We start from the raw sequence: 27,738 nt of genomic DNA on the forward strand, positions 1-27,738 counted from the left end.
ATCCGGGATGGAAACAACTAGTGTATTGATTTGGGGGGAGAGCAGAGGTGCAGATGGGAAGTGGGATGAAGGGTTCCTTAGTGTTTGCTGTAGCCACCAATCACCACACCCTCTAGTCTTCTCACTGGCCCCAGCAGGTTCTCCCAATCTCCAGGAGCCTTTCCCTCACTCTCTCCCCAATCCCACTTAATACTGCCCTCCACCGACAGGACAGAGCCCACCAGCAGGCTGTACGCACGGGGGAAAGGTAGGTTCAAACTGACCGTCCCTTCTCCTTCCCCATCTTTCCCATCTCTTGTCTGAATACAATATAGAAAAAAGCAAGCATGGCAGATTTGCCTCTGGGAATCCACTCGTCCCAGGCTCGGGAAGGCAGGAGGGTAAGGCAGGCAGAGGAGTCTCGGCCAAGTGTAGTGAGCCAGGAGGGGCTTGACCTTTCAGTCATTCTCTCTGCACCCCTTTTCTTTGCAGCTGGCATGGCAGTGGGCCAGCTGTGGAGGAGGCCGGTAAAGAGAACTCCATGCCTGCCTCTCAGGCACCGTGTCACAGGGTCCTGGGATGAGGGCAAAGCCAAGGCAGCAGGACAAAAATCTAGACTACAAAAGCAGTCCTTTCCCTGGGCTCCTATGAGAAGCCCTTTGGTTTAAGGCAGATACAGGGAAAAGGGAAGGACTAAGGATTGAGATAAAGACACTTTTTTTTTTGCTTGTGTTTTTCCTTCAGTATAAAACCACTGTAGAAAATAACTTCTCTTAGAAAAAAAATAGAAGGAAAAAAGAAAAACACCCAAAGGCAGGGGATAGTTTTCTTTGGCTTCAGACCTGCTCTCATAAGGAACAGGGCAGGAGGTGGCATGTGGTGAAGAGGGAGCAGGTGGCCTCTGCCCCCACCCCTGCCTGGCAGGTCCCAGATTACATGATGCTGCAGTTCTGGGAGCTCTAAGAGAGAAGAGAAGGCAGAGGTGTGAGCAGCAGTGCCTGGCCCTTCCTCTCCCTCCCTGACCCCAAAGGGGGTGTGTCTCCCAAACCCTCACACTCTGGGCCTCGCCCTGACCTCGAGTCTGGGGTTCAGACAGGAGGGGCAGGATGCAAGGGGGGCTGCAAGGAGGGGGACCCCACTCCCGTGGGCTGCCCTGCTGCTCGGTGAGCAGTGTCCTGCTGTAGGGCAGAAGCGAAGAGATGACTCACCTGGGTCCGGGGACTGGAGTTGCCCAGGAGGTAGGAGCGGGTGACTAGGTTGTCCCCGAAGCTGCCACCCCCACTGCCCCCCACACTGCGGAAGCTTCGAGTGACTGTGACACTGGAGGCAGAAGAGCCAGAGGAGATGGATCCGCCCACCTGGGCTCCTGAGCCACTGGCAGCCTTGTCAGCAGGCTGCCCACATGTCCCGCACAGCACGGTGCGTGAGCGCAGGTTGTACTCAGCGGGGTCCCCCGAGCTGCTGCAGTGGGAGCCCTGGGAAGGGAGACAAGGCTCAGGAGGGACAGCGAGTTTGGGACTGACTTCTTAGGACCAGCACCTAGGCTCTGGGCTCCTGTAGATTCCTGGCCATGGGGCAGGAAGGTGACCTCTGTCTGCACCCACATAGCCGGAGTGGTAGGGACATAGGAGGCCTGTGGCTGGGAGGAAGGGCATGATGGGGAAATGGCCAGGAAGCCTTCAAAATGAAGAGCTGTGGTTTTAACTCTCTCCTGAATCCTAGACACTTAAGGGGCAATCAATCAGGAGGGAGGCTGAAGATGGAGAAACTTAATTTGTGGAGGGACAGAAATGAGAGAAAACATTGCTGCAGGGGAATCTGAGGAGAAGCATGCAATAGGACAGAGAGGAGCAGAAAAGCGTGCATGCAAAGGGAGTGGGTGGGGAAGAGAGGCAGGGCTGGGGCCATCTCTGTCCTCCCATCCCTTCCCAGGAGACAAATCCAGATCCTGTCCACTGCCACCATGGAAGAGTCTGTGGCATCAGAAAGTCCCCACTCCCTTCCTTACCAGACACCTGGGCTCCCTGTTCAAGGTAGAGGGAGGAGAGAGAAGAAAGGCGAGGGCAGCAAGTGGCATTCCAAAACACTTTAATGAAAAGACTTTGGCATGGAGGCGGGAGAGCTGCCCTAGGCTGCCAGGGCTACCCTTGTGGGCTGGGCCTCAGCGGCGGCTGCCACTCACACGATGGTGATGGAGCAGCTCATCTCCATCCTCTTCCTCATCGTCATTGTCCTCAACCATGGTCAGTGAGCGCACCAGCTTGCGCATGGCCACTTCCTATGGGGACATAAGCCCAGACCCAAGAGTCAGGAGGTGAGGGCTGTACAGCTAGAACCATCCTGGGCCCTTATATAACCTTGCTCCAACCTCTGATGCTGGGGCTAAGGAATGCACGCACACACACACACACACACATACACACACACACGCACACAAATATACACGCACACAGGACACAGCTGACAACTCAGCGAGCGTTCTTTAAACTGGAGTCTGCTGTTAACACTCACTGGCTGACTTCCACCCATCATTCTACTGGGGAGACTTTTGGCTTGCTTACGGCTGGGTGGGAACTGGGCTCAGGGAGGTAGCTAGTCCCATTATGGCCACCAGGGGCAGCCTTGTCCAGCAAGCTACCAGCTGCGACATACTCACTTCTCCAGTGGCGTTGATGAGAGCCGTGCGAAGGCTGCTCCCACAGCCCCAAGTGTTCTGTGCCTTCCACACCAAGTCAGTAGGGGGGCTATGGGTGGCCCCAGCTCCTGAAGCCCAGATCTGGGGACAGATGGTTTAAGAGATGTGCTTATTCTTAATGCTCTTGTCCTGAGTCCAACTTCTCCACCCCAGAGTCCCACGCAGGCCCTTCCACTCACCGTCACCACCTGCCCGGCCTTTAGGGTGAACTTCGGTGGGAAGCGATAAGTCATCAAAGGATCATCACCATTCTGACGCCTGATCTGCCAGTTGCCCATGGACTGGTCCTGCAAGTAGGGTGGAGGGAAGAGGACAGGAAGCTCAACCTGGCTCTGGGCTAATCTCACTTATGTGCAGGCTAGGCGCCAGTGTACACCAGCAGTTCCAGCGACTATGGAGGCTGAGGTGGGGGAACAGCTTAATCCCAGGAGATCAAAGCCACCCTGGGCAAGACCCCATTGCAAAACAAACAAACAAAAACCAAAAAAAAAAAAAAAAAAAAAAAAAAGCAAAGCAAAGCAAAAGAGCAAAAAACAACAAAACAACAAAACAAAACAAAGCACAGAGAAGACTGGCCTGCTGGCCTGCCGCCCCTACCTCTGGCATCCCAACCTACTCTACTCACTCAAATGTCGTACTGTGCCACACACACCTATATTCCTCCATCTTCCCAACTTAGAGATGTAAAGACTACCACACACTCCAAATTCTCAGATAGGGCGACAGACGCTCCACCAGAACCAGGGGCTCCCAGCCATTGAAAACCAGACCCTGATCTCAGGCCCACCTCGTTGGACTTGTTGCGCAGCCGCACGAACTTGCCCTCTTCATCTACTTCCTCTACGGCCACACGGCCGCTAGTGCGAGCATGCTGCGAGAAGCTGCTCCGGCTCTCAGAAGACTCCAGCTTGCGCTTTTTGGTGACGCTGCCTCCACCCTGAGACTGGGAGGAGTGGGAGGAGGCGCGGCCACGGCTGCGCTGCGAGGTAGGGCTGGGGGACAGGCGTAGCCTGGGAAGGTGGAGACAAGACGCGGCGTTAGTCGTGGGAGTTGCAGGCCATAGGCCCCGACAGTGTCTCTAGACCCCTCCTAGTTCACCTCTCCTCCTCGCCCTCCAGCAGCTTTCGGTAGGCATGGATCTCCATGTCCAGGGCCAGCTTGATGTCCAGCAATTCCTGGTACTCATCCAGCTGCTGCTGCATCCTTGCCCGCATCTCAGCCATCTCCCGCTCTTTTTCAGCCAGCAGGCGCCGGCTGGTATCCCGCTCACGGGCCAGGGAGTCCTCCAGGTCACGCAGCTTGGCCTCCTTGGCTGCCAACTGGGGTGGAGAAGACAAGGGTCTGATGAGCTCCCAAAGGCCAATGTGGACGACGAGGGGGGGGGCACAGGGGAAGGAAGACAGGCACTCGATATCCGTAGGCTTTCTCCAGAGCCACCATGGCCTTACCCAGTGACCAGGAAGCCCTTCCTAACATCTGACTGAAACCCCTCATTCTGAGGCTGGGCCCCATCTCCTTTTGTCACGAATAGCACAACCAGCTAACATTGGCAGTGTAACATTTCACTCTGCAGGGTCATGACAGACCTGGGAGCCGGGGAGAACAAGAACATCCAGCATTTCCCATTTATTTTTAAGGATTTGTTTGTTTTATAGGTTTCACTATGTAACTCTGGCTGCTCTGGAACTCACTCAGCAGACCAACCTGGCCTTAACCTGTCTGCCTCTGACTCCATAGTGGTGGGATTAAAGGCGTGACCACCACAGCTTGGCTTTTTTTTTCTTTTTTGAGACATCCTCAGGTAGAGTTGAGGATGACCTTGAATCTCTGATACGTCAGCCTGGGATGAAAGGCACGCACTACCCACACCCAGCTCTCTGTGGTCCCAGGGATGGAACCCAGGCCTTCGTGCGTGGTAAGCAAGCACTGTACCAACTCAGCTACATGTCCAGTCCAAGGGCTTCTCCATTTCCAAGTAGGAAATGCGGCTGGGTTTGTAACCAGCGAGAAAGCACCTATCTACCATGCACGAGGCCTCTGGTTCAATCCCCAGCAGGCCCAGAACAAACCCAAAAAACCCTTCATACACAGTAAAATAGAGGCTCTGAGGGTCAAGGCAAGCTAAAGGGGAACCCTGGAAAACCAGACAGTGCCAGATTCCAAACCATGGCTTGTGATCCTGGGGTCCCCTTTCCCCTCTCTTCCTCTTCTCAGTGGGTTTCTGCAAATATCTGCTTAGACCAGTGCCGTGGTGAGAAGGGTAAACTGTGGATTACCTGCTTCTGGAGCTGGCTGAGCTGGGCTGAGAGGCTGTCAATGCGGATTCGAGACTGCTGGAGCTCCTCATGGGCAGCTCCCACGAGGTTGCTGTTCCTCTCGGCAGACTGCCGGGCATTATCCAGCTGCAGAAAGCACACAATTATTACAGCAGGAACCTGGAGGTGCGGGCCAGAGGATCGACAGCATCCCCCTGCTGCCATCCACCCGTCCTCAGGGCACACCCGGCATGGGTAGGATAGGCTGCTACAGCAGCACCCCGGAGAGGATGGGATGAGGCCAGCACCTTGGCAGAGTATGTCTTTTCTAGCTCCTTCTTGTACTGCTCCACCTGGTCCTCATGCTGGGCCCGCAGCTCCTGCAGAGCATCTGCCAGCCGGCTCTCAAACTCTCGCTGCTTCCCATTATCAATCTCCACCAGCCGGGTCTCGTGCCGGCGCTTGGTCTCACGCAGTTCCTGAACAGGTTAAGTGAAGACACTTAGTGGTTCCTTGGAAGCCAAGGCCAGAAGTCCACACTCCCTGTCTTGCCTTAACCCCACAGGCCAGGGCAGGGCAGCCCTCGTTAGTCTGCAGATGACCCTGCTGGCCTGAGCCCAGTGTCCAGCGTCCACATCAGCTCTCAGACCCCTACAGCGTGATGCTTACCTCACTGTAAATGTTCTTCTGGAAATCCAGCTCCTCCTTCAGGGTCTGTAGCCTGTTCTCAGCATCCACTCGCCTCAGCATCTCATCCTGGAGTTGCTTCTTAGCCTCACCCAGGGCTGCCTCAAGCTGAGAGAAAGAAAGCCAAGTTCATGCGGAAGGTGTTTGGGATATGCCAAAGAATCGAGTGATGGCTGCCCCCAGGGAGAGCAAGCCTAGAGGCAGTGAAGGCCTTCAACGCCCATGAGGGGAAGGATGTGATATGCGCATTCTCACAGTAACTACCCCGGGGCAGCCTGGGCATTAAAAATCAAGGGTGAGGGCCTGTAAGATGGCTCAGCAGGTGAGGGTGCTTGCCTTTAGGCCTGGACAACCTAAGTCCTATCCCTAGAGCACACATGGCAGGAGAGGACAGGTACCTGCAAGTTGTCCTCTGGTCTTAACCTGTGTGCCCACATCAGGGCCCACAAAAGAAAAAAAAGTAAAAAACCAATGGTCTTGAGGCTGAGGTGCTGTCGGGGGTGCTGTCGGGGGCACAGGACCCACAGGCAAGGGCTAGACCAGGAGGAGATACCCCTAACAGCCCTGGAGAATGGTTTCTGGAGGAAGCACCAAGCTAAGGCATTCATCCTGTGCAAGCGCAGGCTGCTCTCAGTAGGCCTTGGGGAGCTGGGGAGGGGCTAAGGGAGGGAGGAGGCTCCGGAGGGTCCAGCTTGGCTTTGGAGTCGCTAAACCGTGTCTCTAACTTCTTCAGTCCTGCTCCATATTGTGCAGCATGAGAGATCAGAGGAGCAGAGGAGAACTTGGAAAGTAACGGACACCACGCGCACAAGGCAGTACTGACCCACACCTAGGTAAAGTGAGCTATCAGCACTCTGTTATGGCCTCAGTGGACAGCTCTCCTCTGAAGCGGTTGGAGCTGACTAGAGGAGACAGGAGGGGAGGAATCAGAGCGAGGCATAGTACACTGTGCTGTTAAATAGAACTGGTGTGTGGATTGCTTTAAGTTGCTGCACTGCTTCTTAGTGACCAAGGAAGGAAGGAGGAAGGAGGAGCAGTGTTCTAGACCGGGGAAGTGAAGGTGAACAGATGAATAAGACTCAATGACAGGTTGAACCAGACACCTCTCAAGATCCAGTCATCAGGTGGGGTCACTGGGGTCACAGGAGGGCCCCAGGACAGTGGCCTACCTTGGCTACCTGCCCCCGCAGATCATGGAGCTCGCCTTCCAACGTGCGTTTCTCACTGAGAGCAGTGCTCAGGGCAGCCTCCTTGGAGTTGAGAAGAGCCTCCAGGTCCTTGAGCCGGGCCTGCGCAGCCAACAAATCCCCCTCCTTCTTGGTATTGCTAGAAAAGAGAAGGGCAGGTTTCAGAAGCTCATGTCGGGAATGGGACCGTCCTGAGGTCCCTGAAACGGTCAGAAGAGGGCACCCTTACATTAGGTTTGTTGGCTCCCACCAGCTCCTGGGGCTGGGTTCTCACCACCCCTAAGATTTCCCAAAAGCCCCTTCTTGCTTCTCTACCCTTCCCATGACTCAGGGCCCAAGAACGTGCCTGGGGCCAATGGCAAAGCTAGATCAGATGATATGAATGCCTGGCTCTCTTTGCCTCCCATTCCCTCTAAAATAGACAGGGCACCTTTGTCTCCTGCCCCTTCCCACACAGGGCCTTAACCTTTTCCTCCCCTGGACTCCACCCGTTTGTTCCCCATTCAGTTTGCTTCCCTCCCTTGGAATCGACAGACAGTGAGTGTCTTGGCCACACACACACACACACACACACACACACACTCTCTCTCTCTCTCTCTCTCTCTCTCTCTCTCTCTCTCTCTCTCTCCAGTTAGAGTTTCAAATTAGTCTAATTCCTTTTGCCCATGTGGGACTTCTGGGGGAAAAGAGTCTCCCTAGGGACACCAGGGACAAGACTAAGGGAAACATATGAGACCCTTCCCTTCTTGGGATTTAGTCTTAAGGCCTCTGATCCCCACGAAGCAGAGGACCCTCCATCAGATCATCCCTAACAATGGACTAGGCTCTCCCTACAGCCAGGCTTTCTGACATGTGTTCCAGATGTCTATCCCTGGATTCCAGATCCACTGGGTTCCAGTCTGGAGCCACACCCTATCCCTAGCTCCTTAAAGTAGACAAAGCTATTTAGTAAGTCTCTACCACCCTGGAATGCCTCTGCCTCCCCCACATTCTTGATTCTTTCTGCTAGTAAACTAGAGAAGCAGAGAAGTCCTAATTTCCTGAAAATTTCTGGAAAGCCTGAGAACTTTCCAGACATAATCCCTTCATAAGTATTAGAGGGAGGGGGAGCAATAGACCCTGGGGGGGGTAAAGAGGAGCAGTAGACCCTGGAGGAGGTAAGGGGGAGCAGTAGACCCTGAGGGGGCTTAAGGGGGAGCAGTAGACTCTGGGAGGGGACCTGGTACTAGTAACCATCTGCAAAATTATCTGTTCTCATCAGGAGCCCACCACAGCAAAAGGAAAACTAAGGGCTGAGGAGACGGTTCTGGGTAAGGAACTTCTTCGCAAGCATGAGGAACTGAGTTTGGATCTTCAGCCACAGATAGCTGGGTAGGGTAAACGCCTATGCAACCCCAGCATTTTTTTTTTTTTTCCGGGGCTGGGGACCGAACCCAGGGCCTTGTGCTCGCTAGGCAAGCGCTCTACCGCTGAGCTAAATCCCCAACCCCAACCCCAGCATTTCTAAGGTGAGATCCGAGAACATCCCCAGGGCTTGCAGCTCAATTACCCTGCCTGTACAGTTGCAAACAAGAAACCATGTTTCAACCTAGGACAGCACAGGAGGCTGTCCTCTGACCGCTACCTCTAGTAGACCAGCATGTGTTTGCATGCACATGATACATCCCAAACTTAAAAAGGAAACTAGGTGGGCAAGTAAAGCAGGGGGACCCACTTCAGGAAGAGCAGCCCTTTCAACATCTTTCTCTTGCCACAAAATCTCTAAGCTGTACTAGGCCTAGCAATTCACCCTGCAGTAGCAGAGAAAAGGCTAGACCTGGGGAAGCAAAGGGGTAGGAGACACTCAGGAGATTTCCGAGAGTCCTGTCCTCCACCAGGGCTCTACTGGACTGGGAGGAACACAGGAGGGTCAGGGAAGAGTCCTGGAGGCTGCTCCCCAGGCTATGTGTTGCTCCCTCCACAGCACAAAAACGATTTAAAGCAATGGTGTCTCTCCTGCAGAGGCCATTCCAGAACCAGAGACTAGCTCCATCTTAGCACGAAAAGCTAAAAATAAAGTCAAAACCCAGCTCAGGTTTTGGCTGCCATCCGGCCCAGCCCTGGCTAGAAGCACGGCCCCAACTTTCCATGACTTCAGAACTTTTCCGAAGCTGAGACACAGCTGCAGGGGAGGAAAGAAAATGAAGAAAAAAACACGGTGCAGCAAGTTGCAGAGACAGAATCTGAGCTCCTTGGGCCGGATCCAAGGCTGGCAGCGGCTTCCCAGAGGGGCCAGCTGGGGTGCTGCTGGTGATGTGGGAGAGACTTAGAGGACCAGCTCTGAGTCCTTCAAGCTCCTCCTTTTACAGATGAGGAAACTGAGGTGCAGAGGGGGGTGCGTGGCCAACATCAACCGTGGCAAACAGCGACACGGGCAGTGTCCTTATTGCCTTTCTCACACTCCCCCACCCCCACCCACCACTGCCCTCCTAAGCCTTGGGTGTGGAGAGACTGCAGAAATAAGCCAGGAGCAGGAGTGGATCCCCTTTAGCAAATCCATTCCTGACTGGGCTGAGTATGCTTAGCCTCAAAAACACTCCCTAGCCCTGCCTCCTTGGGCACTAGAGGTGGAATTCCCAGGGTTCCCCTTGTCCTTGGCTGTACAGGGATATGGTGCAAAAGCCCTGTCCTCCAGGACTATATGGTCTGACATACACAGGGCTGGGTTTTTATGATGATGTAGCCATGGTGTCACATAACAACAGAGTTGTGTTGTAAGAAGTTATGAAGTAGTTTCATCATCATGCAAATATCACAGTGTGATCACACAAGATGATAGAAGTTTGGGGACCTTCACTGTATATGACTTGCCACTGACAGAAACACTGTTATGTGGGATGTGACTGTGACAGCAAATATTTCTCGTGAGCTTATTGTATGTCAGGCACTGTTGTAAGGACGACAATATTAACTGCCCTCTGAGATGCATGCTATTACCAGTGTGATACAGAGAAGGCAGGTGGTGAAAGCTCCCACCAGGGCCCTTTAGAATGTAGTGCTTGCACTCCTCTCTGTACCAATTCAGAACACGCCTTCAGTGAAATCCAGGGGCTGTTTCTCCATCCCTCCCGTCCCTGCCAGTGCTTTACCCAGTACTGAAGAGACTCCACAAAGGACTAAGACACACCCTGCAGCTGAGGGAAACCTCAAGCACACATTATCAAGGAAGAACTTGTGGTTTTCTTAGTCAGGCATGGGGAGCCCCATTTAAGGGGAAGAAGCCACTATCACCCATGGGCTCATGACTCAGACCTTGGGAGCTCTGTAGACAGAGCCACAAGCATACCCTAAAAAATGGGGGGGGGGGGGCGTCCTCTCCCTTTCTCTAATCTTCTTTTTTAGGTTTTTCAAGACATGGTTTCTCTGTATAGCTCCAGCAGTCCTGGAACTTTGTAGACCAGGTTGGCCTCTAATCCAGAGATCAGTCTGTTTCTGCCTCCTGAGTGCTGGGATTAAAGGCATGTACTACCAAGCCCCAAAATTCCTCTTTATTAAAAAAAATTGTTTTTTAAATCATGCTTTAAGCGTGGTATGGTGATACACTACTTTAGTCTCAGCACTTGGGAAGCAGAAGCAGTGGGATCTCAAGAAGTTCAAGGCCAGCCTGATCTACAGAGAGCTCTAGACCAGCCAGGACTACATAGTGAGATACTATTCTTAAAAAAGAAGGAAAAGAAAAGCACATCTTGAATAGCAATGCAAGTTACATGTTTAACACTATAACAGTTATTTGCTATCGTTTAAAACAGATTTTTAAAGGAAAGAAAAAGTTTTGAGTTAAATGGCTATCCTCTATCAAACACCATTTTCTTCCTAGGAGAGGAGACCTCAGCCTGGGCTGGCCGTGCAGACACCCGACAGGCCTAGGCATCTGTGTCTGCGTAGAGGTGTGGTCCAGTTCCAGCCCACTGGGCGTGGTAGTAGGAAAGCTGGGTTTGTCCTGGGTTGGTATGGAGGACTGGGTGGGGCAGTCCTGGGAGCTGGAAAGGGGTAGGAACCCCGGCTACCCCTGTGACTCATGTTCAGAGCCACAATAACAGGGCAGAGGGCGGGAAGTCTCCCGTGCTCTCAGGGGGCAGTGAGACCCTGCCTGCCTATACCCTGTTCCAGGCCTGGTGCCATGCCCCGCGTGAGCAAAGGAGTGGTTGCATCCCTGCTGCCTCCAGGGGCCAGGGACAAGAAGGGTTGGGTATCCGGTTTAACTCATCCCAATGGGCAATCCTGGCTCAATGAGGGGCGTGGGGGAGGGGAGCAGTCATGAAAAAGGTAAGTGAGAAGCCGATGCGGGCGAGGGGTGGGGGGCAAGGCTGGGGGTCCCCGGGCTGCTTTAGGGAAGAAAGGCAGCAGTGGCAGAGGGGCTGGATGGGCACAGAGCCAGGCGCTGACCCGCCCACTGAGTCATCTTCCTCAGCCACCTCAGACGCCAGATATGGAAGCCGCGCGGCCTGTTTGGCCTGGTTGCCGGGAGCAACAGCCTAAGCCCAGAGGGAGTGGCCTGCATTTCCTCCCCTGTCCTGGGGGAGGGACCGCGGCCCAGACTCTACACGGGGCTAAAAATAAGGAGCAGGAGGGAATGACAGACCGGCCCGCGCCCCGCCCGCCCGCCCGCCGCCAGCCTCACCGGCCCTCAGCGTTCCCCATGGCTGGGCCAGAAAGAGCAAGGCCTCGAGCCTTCGGGAGTTCCGGAAAGATCGGTGACCCCTGTGACTGGGAAGGGTGCTGAGGTGCTGCTCCCAGATCCCCCTGAGACCACAACCCTCTATCTCTCTTTTCCGGCCCTACCCTGCCCAAGCTGCCTTTCCACCTAGACCCATATTGGTTTATTTAATATTTATTTTTATTCATGACAGAGTCTCAGGTATCCTGGGGTGCCTCGAATTTGCTAAGTAGTCAAGAATGACCTTAAAGTTCTGATCCTCCTGCCTCTACCTTCCAAGTGCTGGGATTATATGTGGTTTATGGGATGCTGGGATCAAACCCAAACCCCAAAGTTCCTAAGTGCTAGGCCAGCTACATTCCCAGGCCCAATTTTTTTTTTCCACTAACAATGCAGTTTCCTTTATCTTAATTATACAGACATGAATGATGCATGTACTACAGATTAAATACAGAAATCTTTCTATATCTGGCCTCCCACAGCAACCCCACCCGTTCTCCACCCCAGCACTGGTTTTTTACCTGTGATCTTTGGGTTTTTCTATATGTCCCCTTAATGCCTTAAAGTTCAGGCGTTGAGGGCTTCTAGACTAACCTTTGGACTAATTTCTGTACTTTCTTTCACAGATGTAGGCAGGAAAGCCTAGAGAAGGCTGGGTTCAGACACTAAAAACCTACCCACCCCAGTATACAGGGCCAAAGCAAAGAAAATGACATAGGGGTTGGAGTGTGATTTCCTGGGTCCAACTCCCAGTACAAAAAGAGAAGGGAGGAGGGGGTTTGAGAGTGAGGAAGGGGAAAGAGAAGGGACTGTTAGGAAGCAAAGGGGCTTCAGAGAGCTTCAGGGATACAGTCCTTTTAGAAGTGCACTCTGTTGCTGGGAGACCCCCAGTCAAAAGACCTGATGGATCCACTACCCTTGACTACCTTCAAACCTAATACTGGCTCTGGACTGTGCAGCCATCCGAGATAACCACTGCCACCTCTTGGTTTCTTGGCTGGTCTGTGGGTCTGTGACCACTTTCAAATTCTGGCAGGATGTGGGCAGCCCTACTCTGGCATGCTAAGGAGGAAGTAAGCAAAGCAGGTATTCCTGAACCTTCCCCAAAACCTGCCCTGTGAAACTCTGGATGGCTGTCATTTGAAAACCACAAGGTTGAGGCTGGGAGGTGGTGGCCCAAGCCTTTAATCCCAGCAGAATTAGGGGGCAGAAGCAGGAGGAGATCTGTGGGTTCAAGCCAGCCTAGCCTGATCTATAGAGTAAGTTCCGGGACAGCCAGGACTACATAAAGAACCCCTGTCTCAAATTAAAAAAAAAAAAAAAAAAAGCAAAAATAAAAAATAAATGAGAGAGAGGGGGGGGGGGAAGAAAACCTCAGGTCTCCTCACGCAGGCACATGTGCCCATGATTGGCAAAGCTCAGCTTCCTCAAGCCTTTCTCAGACTACTGATAGGCCTGGGATCTTGTGGGATCTGAGGCCTCAGATCGGCTTCCAGAGCAGCCAGGATCTCAGTTGCCTTTCTTCCAAACAAAGGCAAGACTTAATTCCAGGATAAGGGAGAGTCTGGTAGGGCTCTGGTGCCCAGAGCAGGATAGGAGGCCTGTTGACATGTTCAGACACCACTCTAGCAGAGGCACTGGACCTGGCAAGGGGCCAGGCCTGAGTCACAGCTGCTGGGTCTATCAACGTGGCATTGTACAAAAGAGAAGCCTGGAGCCAGAGACCAGAGCACAGGGGTCCTAGATACCTAGCAGTCAGCTTCTCCCCACTCCTGCCTTCCTGTCAGTCTCCTGCTGAACTTCTCTTCTTTCTAGCCTCCTATTCCAGAAGCCAAGCTCATACTGTCATGAGATGTCAGGGTAGGGGCTGAGGACAGATAAAAGGCAGCAGGAAGGTGAGGAGGGCAGCCTAAGAAGGTAGAATGACCCGAGGGATTCCTCAGAAACTTACTCAGCAGTAACTTCTTGGGATTTATTAGCCACCCTCTATCTGGTAGCACACAGTTATTAACCCTGGCTGTCCCAGGAGGGAGTCTGAGCCACACCCAAGTCAGGAGAGGAAGTAGAAGAAAGCTTTGAACTTCTGGTCTCACTGCACTAAACCTAGAACAATGCAACAGGTCCTCCCAGCTGGCAGAGGTGGCAACCATGGAGCTTCTGCAGGGAGAAAAAAGCCTTTCCTTTTCCAAAAGTTTCCTCACCCTTGGCCACTATGTCCGGAAGCCCTACCCCTTAAAAAAAGGACTCTAGTTCTCTGAGGTGGCCCTAAAGAGGTTCTAGATGTCCCCCACCAAATCCAGACGTTCTTCCTTGATGTAAGGAAAGCCCACCTCAGGAGCTTCTTCCCTGACTAGACAAGCTCTGGGTGTCCAGTCCACTCTGAACCCTGCATGCCATCCATGACTCAGCTCCCACTTCCCGGCCGAGGATCCCAGCCTGAATTATTCCTGCTTCAGCAGGATTCCTGCTTCCTCTCCTTTAACTACAGAGTAAAGTAGAGAGATCCCCTTGCCAGATTATTGTTCCTTTTCTTAAGGGATTGTAAGGGCCAAGACTCACAGCGCATTGGCTGGGTGCACCAATGTGAGCGGCAGGTGAGCAGGTAAGGTCACTGTGCACCACCCACTAGCTTCTGACCCTGGCAGTTGGAGAGATCAGTCCTGTCTTTCCTAGGAGCCTCCCTTCCAGCCCTGAAACTGGTCAGTCAGTGCCACAGGCAGACTGTCCTGCTGCACCATAGGGCCCTTTCTAATGTCCTGAAGGTAGGCAGACGCTGAAATGAACTTTATTTTCCCAACAGAAGTGAAAACAAAGCCTACGCCAAGACAGTAGTGTCATAATAATTAACCAAGTCCAATAAGCTCTTCTCCGAGAAGCAGGAGGGAGACTAGTGGTTTTAATTCCACTGCTGTGGGGAATAGTTCTATTAAAAAAAACTGCACTGGCTATTAACCATACTCCAATTTATTGTGCTTGGTTTTATTACCTCTCATGTCGTATTTAGAGGACTTTTCCTCACTTCATGGGTCATTGTACTGCTTTGAAACCCAAGGTGCAGATCTGTTCTAACTCCCTTTCTTTTACTGTTAGGGAAATAAAGGGAGAGGGCTGATTAAGTCAAAGTCACATAGCAATTTAGGGACAAAGATGAACCTAGAGATAGGGACACTGAGGGCCACAGCTGTTTTAACTATGACCTAACACTATCTGTCATTTTGTTAGTGGAACATCTTACTGAGAGACAACAGGTCTTATAACTTCTCGAGAGTGTCTCCATGTATGCTAGAGCTGGCCTGGGTCACCTTCAGTACATTTACTGGGACCAAGGAAGGGAGGATAGAAGATATTCTTCTGAGTGTCTGGGCCTCCAGTCTCATGTCTAGCTATGGCTGTTAGGGCTGGGCAGGGCTGGGCAGGGCTGGCAGGGCTGGCAGGGCTGGCAAGGCACCGGTGTAAGGAGAGCAGAGGGCACAGCTGTAGGTGAAGGCTGAAGGCGTCCTCCCAGCTGGCCTCCAGCTGGCCCTGGCTTCAGCCTTGACAATGAGCTACTGAGTGGCATGCAGGAATGTCACTGACCACTTGAGGCTAGGGGAAGGCAGTAGAGGGACCCTAATGGGGAATGGCTTTTCTGTGTCCCTTGGGCTGAGTACTTTTCAGCCCCCGGGGTATAGCTGTACCAGCTTCTTTCCTTCTATTAGGGACGTGGATGGGCTCACCTAGGGCCTGATACCCTTCAAGACACTGTCTCTGTCAATGTAACAGTTCTGCCCAAGGGCACAGCCTCCTTTCAACCCAGGTAGCTGCTTCCTACCCCAAGTCTCGAGACTGAAGGCACAATCACCATGCCCCCAGAGTTACTGTCTAATGAGGTATATACAGCCTAGCAGGGTTCTGGGTCTTTCCGGGTACAGACGGAAGTAAGTGCGTCACTGGCCTCAAAGCAGAATCTCTAGGCAGCAGAGGTGAGCCTTGGCTAGATTTCCAGCCTGTCTTTCTTGCTAGAGAAGGCTTAGTAGAGTAGCACCGGAAGTCATATCCTAACCTTTCACCCTGCAGGGAATAGGACAAACCTCTGCTTTCTGCTGCCTGTGATTACTTTAGCCTGCAGCCCCCTGCCTCCCTGCACTGGAGTCACAGAAGCCTGCCAATGCACAGGGCATTGAGGAGCATGAAGGTCGAGGGAGTGGAGGTGGGAGGGGGTGCTTCTGTGTCGTGGGTCAGGAATGGTCCCCACTTCTGGCCAGCTTCACTCCAACAGTTTCTCATGGAAGACACACTCTGCTCATACTCTGGGTCTTCATATAGTCAGGACTAGGCTGAAATTCACCATACTCCCCCTGCCTCAGCCTCTCAAGCTCTGGGAATTACAAGCTTGTGCTGCCAAACCTAAGACCTAAAACCTAAAACCATAGAGTACTAGAGACTGAATGAACATAGCTATGGCCCAATCATACTAGACAAGAGCTCTACAACTAAACCCTAGCTACAACTGAATATATGTGTGTGTGTGTGTGTGTGTGTGTGTGTGTGTGTGTGTGTGTGTACGTGTGTGTATACGTGTGTGTCTCTGTGTGTCTGTTGTGTTTATCTCTCTGGGTCTCTGGGTGTGTGTGTGTCTGTGTTTCTGTTTGTGAGGCGATAGGCAGGCACTGTGCCACTGAGCCACGCCCTAGCCCTTTTTGACATTCTAATTTCTTATGTACAGTGCCTCTTTGTAACCCTGGGTCCAGATTCTACCAGTCTTTTTTTTTTTTTAATAAAAAACTTAAAAATTTGTGTGTGTGCATGTGTGTGTGCGCGTGCGTGCGTGCGTGCGTGTGTGTGTGTGTGTGTGTGTGTGTGAGTGATATATTTTGTGGTTGCCTACAGACCTGTGGAAACCAAAAGAAGGTGTCAGATCCCCTACAGCCGGAGTCACAGGCAGTTTCAAGTTGCCAATGAGTGCTGGGAACTGAACCCAAGTCCTCTAAAGAGCAGTGAGTGCTCGTAACTCCTGGGCCATCTCTCTGTACCAATTATCTGTCCTAAAAGTGTAGGGGATGGATTGGGCAGCAGTGCTGGCACATACCTTTAATCCTAGCATTTGGGAGGCAGAGGCAGGCAGATTTTTGAATTGGAGGCCAGCCTGGTCTACAGAGTTCCAGAACAGTCAAGGCTACACAGAAAAGCTCAGTCTCAAAAAATAATAGATAGATAGATAGATAGATAGATAGATAGATAGATAGATAGATAGATAGATAGATGAATGAATGAATGAATGAATGTGTGGGGGATGGCTTGGCATGGTGGCACATGTTTTTAGTTCCACCACCCCAAAAGCACAGGCAGGCAGACATTTGAGGCCAGCCTGATGTACATAGGGGGTTCCAGGCCAACCAGGGCTACAAATCAAAATAAAAAAGTTGGGGGGAGTTCCTGGAGAGATGGCTCAGTGGTTAAGAGCACTTGTTATTGCAGAGGTCCGGGTCTCAGTTCCCAGCACCCTCATGGTGGCTCACAACCATCCAACTCCAGTTTCAGGGGCTGTGATGCCACCTTCTGACCTCGAAAGGTACTCAGCATGCATGTGGTGCAGACATAAATGCAGGCAAAGTACTTATACACATAAAAATGTTAGTGATCTGGAGAAAAATAAAAGATAGTTATGGAGGGCTACCAAGATGACTTGGTGAGTAAAGGCACTTGCCACCAAGCCTGACGAGTTGAGTTCCACCCATGAGGCCTGCGTTATGGAAGGAGAAATTCACTCCTACACAGTGTCCTCTGACCTCCATTTGTGTCATTCCTCACAGAGAAGTAAGAAGAGTACTGAGTACCCCACACGGCAGTGGGGAGTTGGGCAGTGACTACAGTACTGCCTGCATCCTTTTGTTTTCTCTTGCTTTGCTTTGTTTGAGATGAGGTTGCACTATATAGCCTGGACTAACTTTGTAAGCTAGGCTAGCTAACCCAAACTTTTGGTGATCCGCCTGCCTCTGCTTCTGCCTCTGCCTCTGCCTCCTGGGTCTAGAATTACTCTCAGAGGTCAGAGGTTCCAAGGAAGGAGGCAAGGGACTAGAAGAAGGTTTCATGGGTAAGAGTGCTTTCTGCCAAGCCTGATGACTTAAATTCAATCCCTAACCCCATATTAGGTAGGAGAGAACCAAATTCCCCAAGCTATGTTCTGCCGTGAACACTGTGGCACATGTGCATGTACTCTCACACACACTTAAATAAATCTAAAGTTGGGGGGAGACAGAAAAGGGACCCCAGCATGCTGTAGAGACAGGACAGGAAATGTAGCTATCCAGGCCCATAGCTGTCCCTTTCAGACATCTGTGGTCTATCTCCGTCTCCTGTTGTCTCTAAAAAGCCACTAGGGTAGGAGGGTGGCGTCTGAGTCATCCATGCAGCTGTCTAGCTTGGACTTGAGCTTACCCATAAGCCTGGGGTGAGCCTTCCCTCACTTCCAACTGTCCCCTTCTCCCAGCTTAGATATCTAAACCTCTGGAGGAGAGGGAGGAAGAGGGAAGGAGAGAGTTGTTTTGTTCCCCCTCTCCCCTGCCTCCTCCTTGGAACTTACAACCCAGTTTGAAGAGCCTTGTGGGTGCAGTTGAGAGATCCAAGTTGAACTGTGCTAAAGATTGTCACCGGTCTCATAGTTATGCCTAACTCCAAGCCTGACCCTGAACTCTGAGCTGGAATTAAACATTAAATTGGTCACTTTTCCCCACCCCCAGCCCTGGTGGGAGGGCCCGGACAATGCCTTTCATCCTCCCCAAACTTCACTCAGGCCATTTCTCCACCTCAGTCTGAGCTCACCAGCCATACAAAGGGCAGAGCCATGAGTCTTCTGCAATGGACATAGAAGGACAGACATCCATCTAAGCTCACTTCGCCTCCACTTCACCCCACCAGCAAGGACCTAGGTGTGTATACTCACCCCAACCCCCTTCCTGGAAGCCCAGCCTCCTCGGGTAGGCTCAGTTGAGAATAGAGGCAGGTGGCTAAATATAAAAAGTCCACACATCGCCCGGCCCCTACCCCATGTGTGTACACACCACCTGGTGTCCCAGGCCTGGACAGCTGCACTGGGGGCAGAAGACACAGAGTGGCTCAGCTAGATGAACAAAAGCTCTATCTTCCACTCCCCCTGTCCCCAGATCTACTAGACAAGTTCTGCACCAGGATCTGCAAGAGCTTTGGTGGTTGACTTAAACTAGTTTAACTATAGCTTAACTAACTAGTTAACTCACTGGGACTCCTCTAACTTGCCTCATGTATTTCTTGATAAGGTATTCATATCCCTAATAGAGAAAAGACAGGTAATTCCTATTAGCTGAGAGAAAGGCTGGACCCATCTGTGCACATGACCTCCGCTCATACTTGAGAAAATGAGCTTGCCACCACCTATGGCTGGGATCTGGTAAGGAACAGAATGACCAACCACTGATAGTCAGTGGGCTCTGTCAGAAGATAATGCAAAAGGAAAAAGAGGAAGAGAAGTCTAAGCTACCAGAGCCTTAGGTATCTGCACGCATGGCCAACGCTCTTTGGCTTGGTCTACAGCATAGAAGAAAAGATCCCAGACACAGAGCCTGTGGGAGTCCCGGGAGCCAGGGCCCACACTCCCAGGCTTTGGAAAGTCCTTTTAGAAAGAAGGTGGAGTCGAGTAGGGTGGGGCAGGGTGGGGCAGGGATGGGTGAGGTGGGAGTGGCCTGAAGCTCTCTAACGGCTGGATTTCAAAAATGTCATTGTATTCCAGCAGTTTAATAAGATCAAGACATCAACAGCTTGGAGGATGGGCCAGAGTAAAGTCTGGCTTGGCTAGGAAACCGGAAGTGGCTTATTGGCTGAGGGAGGAAAGGACAGAGCTTCCAAACCTTTAAGTCACCAAACAGAGAGGGCCAGGGTTGGGGAGCCCCAGACCCAGGCATAACAGATTTTCCAGGGCCATTAGCTTCTGTGCCCAGTTTCCCTCCCCACACTCTCTTGCATTCCTAGTCGAGGCAGGCCAAGGGCTGTGGGATCTGCGGGGGAGCTTCCTCCTGTGCTTCTGGAGGGCAGAGTCTAGGAAAGGTCCCAGACATTCCCAGCTCCTAGAACCAGGAGAAGGCCTTGCGTACACAGCCATGGGAGAAAGGGGCTACGCAGCCTTGGTGACCCCTCTACAATACCACCGGACAAATGTCTGTGTGAGAGATATGTTTTAGTGGACATCATGTGTTCAGAGTCACGTTGGGCAAAATTGGCAGAGTGCCAAATCCACCAAGAAAGTTCTAATAAAACCCTTTCACCCATTCTGCTGTGTTCCGGGCCTCATTCGGGAGTTCCAAGACCTGGTAAAGCCTGTTCTGCCTTCCTCCAGCCCATCCCCCAGGCTCCAAATGGCTATAAGATCCCACCTTGACAGAGTGAGGCCCTGTAACCAAGGCTACTTGGTCTCCATGCCCCACCATTCTTTATATCCCCCCACCCTCTCACAGAGACCCTCTCCCTGCTGTGTCCTGTCATGACTATTACCCTTGGCACTGCCAGTCACCCGCGGGAGGCAGTTCCGGGGAGGGAGGGGACTAGATGGCCAGTTATGGAAGACTGCTGCTTCCCTGGTGCTGGCCGGCCAGGCCTCACTCACCGCGCCTTCAGCTCCTTGAACTCCTCACGCACTTTGCTCAGCTCCAACTGGAGGCGGGCGCGCTCCTTGGCCACAGAGTCGAGGGTCTTGCGGGCATCCCCCAGCTCGGCCTCGTAGGCCGCCTTGATGCCGGACACCTCTCGGCTGACCACCTCTTCAGACTCAGTGATGCGAAGGCGCAGCCCCGCGTTCTCCGTCTCCAGGGAGCGCACGCGATCGATGTACACGGCCAGACGGTCATTGAGCTCCTGCAGGTCCTCCTTCTCCTGCAGCCGTGTGATCCGAGTGGGCGACAGCGGGGTAGAGCTGGCCTGCGCCCCACTGCGGGTGGCGCGCCGCTGAGACGGGGTCTCCATGGCCGGCAGGGTGGCAGTGCTGCCCGCTGGGCAGGGGTCCCGAGAAGGGCGCGGGACTCGGACAGAAGGACAGAGGCTGCTCGGGGGACAGCGAGCCGGCGAAGCTCGCTCCTGGCAGGCGTGGAGATCTGGGCTGGGCGCTGGCGCACCTCGGGATCTGGGTTGGCTGGTGTTGAGGCTGAGGCAGCGTTCCCGCGAACACTGAGTCACTGACAGCCGGGCAGAGACTCTAATAGGCCCTCCTCCACAGGGGGTGGATCCACTGCTCTTAAAGGAGCCATCCTAGACCCAAAGGGGCGGAGGCAGGTATGGTGAGGAGGAGCCAGCATGCTAACCCTCAGTCTGCAGAACACCCCTTTCTGGCCTGGGGCTTCACAATGTTGGTTCCTGCCTACTCAACTCCAAGCTTTGGCCTTCTGGGGTAAAGGGCAGAGTAAAGGAATGAGAGTGGGTGGGCGAAGGGTAGTGGCGAGGGACCAGGGGAAGTAGGTGCAAAGTGAGGGAGAGAGCTAGGCATCCCCAGGGAGCCAAGGAAGCTGGGGGAGGGCTGAGGCTGCTGCCCATCAGTGACTCACCCACTTCCACCACTGGCTCCCCTTTCCTCAGTAGTAACAGTGAGTCACCTCTCCCCCACGCACAGGAGCGGCCTATCCAGGGCTGCATTTCAGTATGCCAGGAGTGGGATGGCAAAGGAACGTCTGGGTTTTTAGGTAACTAACATATTACTTTATGCCCTCAAGTTTGGGGCAAAGATCAAGGGCCTTTTTTTTTTTTTTTTTAAACCTATGCACTTCCCTTATATTTCTGGCTTTAAAACCAAACATTGGGTTTTAGATCTAAGGAATAAGCCTCAGTCCCCAAGAGAAAGCCAAGAATAGAAGCCAGAAGCTGGCCCCTCCCAATCCCCCCTCCCCTTTCATTTGGACCCAGACAGTTGGAAATGGCTGTTATAATCCCTCCCTTTCAGCCCCTTTCTTCAGTTTACTCCACCCAGCCAAGTCCAAGACTGTACTTATTTTTTTCCAGGACTGTACTTATTTTAATGGATAATTTAAAACAGATACCAGAGCTGTGCGTGCATTCAACACATGGCTAGGACACCAGGTTCCAGATTTTTGTGACTGCAAGAAGGGCCTGAAAAGAGGAATGGGGTCGGAGGGTTATTAATGCAGGGTCTCCATCTGGGTTCCATTCCTAACAGTGGGAGCACGAAGAGCAAAGCCACCCCTCCTCAGCCACTGCATGCCTTTCTAGCCAGTTATGAGTGGGCCCTGACTAGACTATCTCCCAATACAGTAACCCTGGTCCCAGGTTCTTCAGCCTCCATCAAAGACTCTTGGTCAGCTGTCTAGTCCTCTCCTGTAACCCTAGCCTAAGCTGCACTGGCCCCATCATCCCCTCCTGCAATGGAGCCTTCCCTGCTCATTCCATGGAGCACTCAGGGCACCGATTAACCTGCCAGTTCCAGAACTGGACAGGTTCTAGGTCGTGGGCTTGAGTTGGGACTCTAGGAGATTTTGTTGTTGCCATTTTGCTTTTTCAAGACGGAGTTTCTCTACGTACCCCTGGAACGCCTTTTGTAGACCAGGCCAGCCTTGAACTCAGAGATCTGCCTGCCTCTGCCTCCAGAGGACTGGGATTAAAGGTGTGTTCCACTCCACTTGGCTCTGGGAGAGTTAGTTCTGTGAGGGTGACTGGGCAGTGTGGTAAGAAGCCAGGATGCATCTAGGGGAGAGGACCTAGGACGTAGCTTCCTTTCCCTCTAGTTCTCTCCCTCGGGCTATGTGGCTGCCACTCAACTTCCCAGACAAAACAACAACAAAAACCCATTTCTTCTGCTTCTCCTTCTCCTACTTCCTAACCCAGAAACAGAGGTGGATGGGTGAGTCAGTGGAACGTGAGGGCTGGGGCTCACGCTGTTCCCACTGTCTCAGCCCCTCCTGCCCCTCCTACCCCTCCCTCTCCCTCCCTGGCCTGGCTTCTCTCCCTGGCTTTAGTAGCAAAACCACACTTAACCCTTCTTATCCTACCCACCCATATTTTGTAGGAAGGGTATAAAGGAGGACTTTTATCCCAAACTGTACTCTGAGCTCTTAGCAAAGGATCTTTGTCTCTACCACAATCAAGATGGCCTCAGTCCTAAATCTGACCTTCAGAGGGGGTCCTCGACTTGAGTGTTCTACCCTGATCATGTCCCAAAGACCAGAGTCTGCCTTCCTCTGTGACAGCACAGATCAATGCCAGGGACTTCAGAAGCGAGCAGGAGAGGTCCGGCATGATGGAAGATAACAAGCTCTCAGCCATGCCTCTCCTTGTTGTGACATGAACTCTGCACCTGCCTTCCCTAGTCAACTGTCACGTGAGCCAAGAGGCTAACAAAGACCTGGGGACTGGGCTCCCAGGGCGTGGATTTCTGCAAACCAAGCTGCAGAGTAGCGCTACCCTGCTTGGTGTCACAAGCGCCTCTTCCCACTGGCAGAGAAGGGTGGGGAGGGCCCAAACCAAGAGGAATGCACATTGAAGGGCAGCCTGGAACACAGCACTGGGTAATGAGTTCCACATGGGACCCAGACGTTAGAGCTGGAGCTTCTTGAACTCCAACATGGAGTCTGAGGGATCGTTTAGCACTTACCATCAGGTCCAATGGCCCAAGGAGGGTGCCACTCTGTGTGCCTGGCCTCCTCCTCCTGGGAGTGCTATGAGGGAGGGACATGAGGGACTGGGCCTTAGGCCTCTGTGTGCTAGCACACAGAGGTACTCCAGTCCTTTGAGGAAGAACTGCATCTGGCCCTGTCACTCTTATTCAAGTGGCTTGGGTGGGGTATCTCACGTCTGAGGGGCTCCGTTTCCTCCATCTGTAAGGTTCTGATGGAGGTGACACACGCTGTAAGGAAAGTTCCTTGTTAAAGGCAGGCTCAGGGCTGTAACAGAGGTGCCTCCAGTGGACACGGAGAATTTACTTGTTCAAACAAATGTTTACTGGGTACCTACTGTGTGCCAAGTTCTTTTTCTAGACATTAGGGATACAACAATGAACACATAAAGAATGGGCTGGGGAGCCAAGTGTAGTGGTACACACCTTCAATCCCAGCACCTAAGAGGCAGAGGCAGGAGGATCTCTGTGAGTAGAAGACTAGCTTGATCTACATTGTGAGTTCAAGGTCAGCCTGGGCTACACCATTGAGACCCTGCCTCAAAATAAATAAACTAAAATAGAATGGGCTAGAAGAATAGCTCAACAGTAGAGTATTGTATAACATGATTCATTCATTAGCACCACACATGTGCCAGACACACACACAAATACATATACATGTGCATGGACAGACACATGTATACATACACATGTACAGATATATACACATCTGCACACACATACAAAAACACACCACAGCAAAAACACAGGTGGACGAAAGTGATACACACCTTTACTCCCAGCACTTGGGAGGCAGAGGCAGATGGATTTCTATGAGTTCAAGGTCAGCCTGGTCTAAAGAGTGAGTTCCAAGACAGCCAGGGATACACAGAGAAATTTTGTCTCGAAAAACCAATTAACAAACCATCCAACCCACCAAAACAACCACCAAAAAACACAGCTAAAAAGGCTCTCGGAGGGCTGGAGAGATGGCTCAGCGGTTAAGAGCACTGGCTGCTCTTCCAGAGGTCCTGAGTTCAATTCCCAGCAACCACATGGTGGCTCACAACCATCTGTAATGGGATCTGGTGCCCTCTTCTGGTGTGTCTGAAGATAGTTACAGTGTACTCATATACATAAAATAAATCTTTTAAAAAAAAAAAGGCTCTCGGAGCTGACTGTGACATTCTAATGGAGGGAAGGTGGTAAGTGATAAAAGACAGAATTTCAGTTTCCTACAAGATGGCGAGTGTCATGAGCATGTAAAAGCAGAACAGCGTTCAGTGAGTAACTCGTCTTCCGTCTTCTTGTACTTGATGTGTTACATGTAGCAGACCTTGAACTTCTGGTCCTCCTGCCTCTGCTTCCCACGTGCTGGGATTACAGGTGTGTGTGGCCATGCCTGACCTATACAGTGTTGGAGATTGAACCCAGGGCTCCGTGCGCAGGAGACAATTACTCAGCCCTCGGAACTACATCCCAGTGCCTGTTCTATAATTTGGAGATCTGCCTGCCTGCTGAGTGCTGGGATTAAAGGCATGTCCCGGCACACACAGCTCCTATAATTTGTTTTGTAATTGTGTGTGTGTGTGTGCTTGCGTGTGCACATGTGCATGCGTGTGAACTATGTATATGTGGATACACATTCCACATAGAGGTCAAGCATGACTTTGTGGAGTATGTTCTCTTCTGCTCACTTGTGTGTTGTGGGAACTGAGCTCAGGTCACCAATCTTGTGACATTTACTTGTCATCTAGCCAGCCCCTCTATAATCCTTACATTTGGTGTCATATACATATACTCCACAAAATAACTGCACGGGTTGGAGCTCTGCTCTCTGTTCTCCATGTCAGGTCACCATTCCCCTAATCAGACACCAAGTAGGCAGCAGGAAGTCAGCTCAGACACACAGCTTTGTCCAAACCCAGGACACACTTTACTACCTCTGCCAGTGCCTGTGTGGGAGGTGCAGGGAGTGGACTTGTGCCAGGGCAATTCTGTGCAGAGGTCCAAAATGAGAAAAAGCAGAATCTGTGGCCTGGCCCCATGGAAGGTGTGAATGGAGGACAGAATGGGGGAAGGAGAAGGTGGAGGTGAGACCTGATGCTGGGCTGGAGTCCTGCGGGACTCTAGCTGCTCAAAGGGAAGCATTTAAGAACCAAAAGGAAAGCTTCAGGGCAGGTGTGAGACCTGTGAGTGTAGCTTCAGGAGGTAGAGGCAAGTGGACATCTCAAGTTTACAGCCAGCCAGGGTACATAGTGAGACCCTATCTCAGAACAAACAAACGAACGAACAACAATACAGAGATGCTGGCCTTAGCACGCGATATGCCCAACTGGGTGGACTGGGCTCAGCAGAGGACCACAGGCGTGCTAGCAATAACTAACTCAGGGAGTGTTCATGGATGCCTCCTGACCCTGGGTACTGGGTATTTGCATGTCTCCAACAGCTCACAAAACGAATACATCATTAGTTCTGTTTTGCAGTTAAGAATGAAGCACAGAGGGGTTGGGAATTTAGCTCAGTGGTAGAGCGCTTGCCTAGCAAGCGCAAGGCCCTGGGTTCGGTCCTCAGTTCCGAAAAAAAAAAGAAAAAAACAAAAAACAAAACAAAAAAAAAAAAGAATGAAGGCCAGAGATCTAAGTTATCTGTGTAACATAGGGCTTGCCAAAGCAGGCACCACAGCTGTTTCCAGCCAGAGAACTCATCCTCATGGGAGAGGCTGCACCAGTGAGATATTTGCAGCGTCTCAGACTACTACTTACTGAATGCCAATAGCACTTCTGTCCCCAGTTAGGACAATCAGAAAACATCTTCAGATGCTGCCAAACATCCCTAGGGGAGGGCCACATCACCCCACCTAAGAATCACGTGTCTAATGTCGTATGGTTAGTAGCAAAGCTAGAGTTTTAATACAGGTTAGTCTGGCTGCAAAGAATGAGATCTTAGTGTCAGGCTATGATCTCTTAGTGTCAGGCTGGGTAGGGAGAGGGAGGGGAGCCAGACCACTGGGTGGGAAGGCCTCGGGAATCCCTTCAGAGTGAATTCCTGAGGGCTGGCCTCAAGTCATTCTTCCTCAGATTACAGGGTCTGTGACCACACACTGCTGAGGTGATGAATCAGGTGTGCTGGGTCACAGTTCCTGCCCCTACAGTGGGAGACCTCGCCCATTCTATAAGAGGCTGCACGTGGCAGGCACAGGGCTAGGGGCCACGTGCAGGCACATCTGTTTAATCTTCCCCATGAGTTAGGCATATTACCTGTACTTGGTATGCCAGGAACCCCAAACTCTGAGAGGTTGAGAAATTGGCAGGAAAAAAGCAAAGTTCCCAGTGGGACTCAGGAGTGATGCAAACTCCTAGTGGATTGGGACGGAGGTGGGCTAGGCCACGTATGGTCCTTAGAAATGATTGACAACTATTTGTAAGGCCCGCAGACCTCTCATTTAACGAAGTCTCATCAAAACTCTCCAATATACTATGCAGCAGAGACAGAAACCTCCCTAGTTGCCTGGACATTTGGAATCCCTTTCTGGTAATTCCTAGTTCCTCCCTTAAGAGGTCCCTTAAGGAATCTGTCACGGAGGAATAAAGGTTTTCCTATCTTCGGAATGGGCTTCTGTAGCCCAGGAGAGATTTGAAATCCTGGTTTCTGGGAGGTGAAAGCAGAAAGATCAGTTCAAAGCCACCTTTGGCTGCACAGATTGTTTGAGGCCAACACAAACTAAATAAGACTATCTTTTGGTTGTTGTTTTGTCTTTTCAGACAGGGTTTCTCTGTGTGTAGCTCAGGCTGTCCTCGAACTCAGAGAACTGCCTGCCTCTGCCACCAGAATGCTGAGATTAAAGGAGTTAGCCACCATCCTGGCAGGAGACTATATTTTAAAAAAGTTAGAAAAGCACCAGGCATTCCAGAGGCAGAGGCAGGCAGATCTCTGAGTTTGAAGACAGCCTGGTCTACACAGGAAAAAACCCTATCTGGAAAACAGAGAGGGGGGGGGGGGACAACAAAAAAGTTGACATCTGAGTGCAAAAGACAAGGTGGGCCAGACCCCCAGATTCCCCCAAGATAGGCTCTGGTCTTAGACCACACAACCCTAGCAGGGAGGAGCAGCTGGTTGGAGCCAGTGCCCTATCAGGCTGGCACTGCATTTCCTATGAAATTGGAGGCTGCTGACCTCGAAGCTCCAGCCAGGAGGGTAGGTGCAGCTGGAGAAGAGGGGCCAATCCGCTCACACCTCACACCTGGGCAGGTCTCCGGGTTGGCAACCCTTTAACAATCAAAGATCTGAGGCACACAAGCAAGTACTATTATCCCCATATTACAGATAAAAGAATGAAAGGCTTGGCCAGGTTAACTGATTTGCTCAAGGCCACATAGCTGACAGGTGACATAAGAAAGCCCTAAACACTAGACAGGAACCCAACCCAACAGCAAATTGTAGTGTGCCCAGAACTGGCTCCTACCTAGGAGGTGCTTCATCTTAATATTTTAAACTACCTCCCCGTCACTCCCCTTGGGTGCCTGGAGCTCTCTGGACTGTGTCAGCACTCACCACTCTATAATACACACCAGACTAGATCAAAATAAAGATCAGGCTCCGGGCTGAAGCTTTCCTCTCCATCCCCAGGTTCC

The 27,738-nt window shown here is 51.9% G+C and overlaps 1 protein-coding gene across 2 annotated transcripts; it reads right to left on the reverse strand.

The window, feature by feature from the left end:
* Positions 1-27,738, reverse strand: Lmna (lamin A/C). 2 transcript variants are annotated; one of them, XM_063282429.1, is made up of 14 exons: positions 27,676-27,738; positions 21,534-21,603; positions 20,114-20,751; positions 6,786-6,942; positions 5,599-5,724; positions 5,238-5,408; positions 4,951-5,076; positions 3,773-3,993; positions 3,462-3,684; positions 2,854-2,961; positions 2,636-2,755; positions 2,162-2,257; positions 1,188-1,454; positions 2-938 (listed from the first exon to the last, which is right to left on the reverse strand). In XM_063282429.1, the coding sequence occupies exons 3-14, from the start codon at positions 20,467-20,469 to the stop codon at positions 912-914; spliced, it is 1,998 nt and encodes a 665-aa protein (XP_063138499.1). In that variant the 5' UTR covers positions 20,470-20,751; positions 21,534-21,603; positions 27,676-27,738; the 3' UTR covers positions 2-911. The 2 variants fall into 2 exon arrangements, with proteins under 2 accessions (NP_001002016.2, XP_063138499.1); NM_001002016.2 differs by lacking the exons at positions 21,534-21,603; positions 27,676-27,738 and having other exon boundaries at positions 1-938; positions 20,114-20,672.

The sequence above is a fragment of the Rattus norvegicus genome, chromosome 2 (assembly GCF_036323735.1).
Source record: "Rattus norvegicus strain BN/NHsdMcwi chromosome 2, GRCr8, whole genome shotgun sequence".
NCBI classification, from domain to species: Eukaryota; Metazoa; Chordata; class Mammalia; order Rodentia; family Muridae; genus Rattus; species Rattus norvegicus.

Bases quoted from the DNA above. Each gene is read 5' to 3' on its own strand.
- Lmna (NM_001002016.2), bottom strand. From the start codon at position 20,469: ATGGAGACCCCGTCTCAGCGGCGCGCCACCCGCAGTGGGGCGCAGGCC. The intron at 5,409-5,598 runs GTAAGCATCACG...TAACCTGTTCAG, and splicing joins AGAAGAACATTTACAGTGAG to GAACTGCGTGAGACCAAGCG. The intron at 2,756-2,853 runs GTGAGTGGAAGG...ATCTGTCCCCAG, and splicing joins AGGCCGGGCAGGTGGTGACG to ATCTGGGCTTCAGGAGCTGG.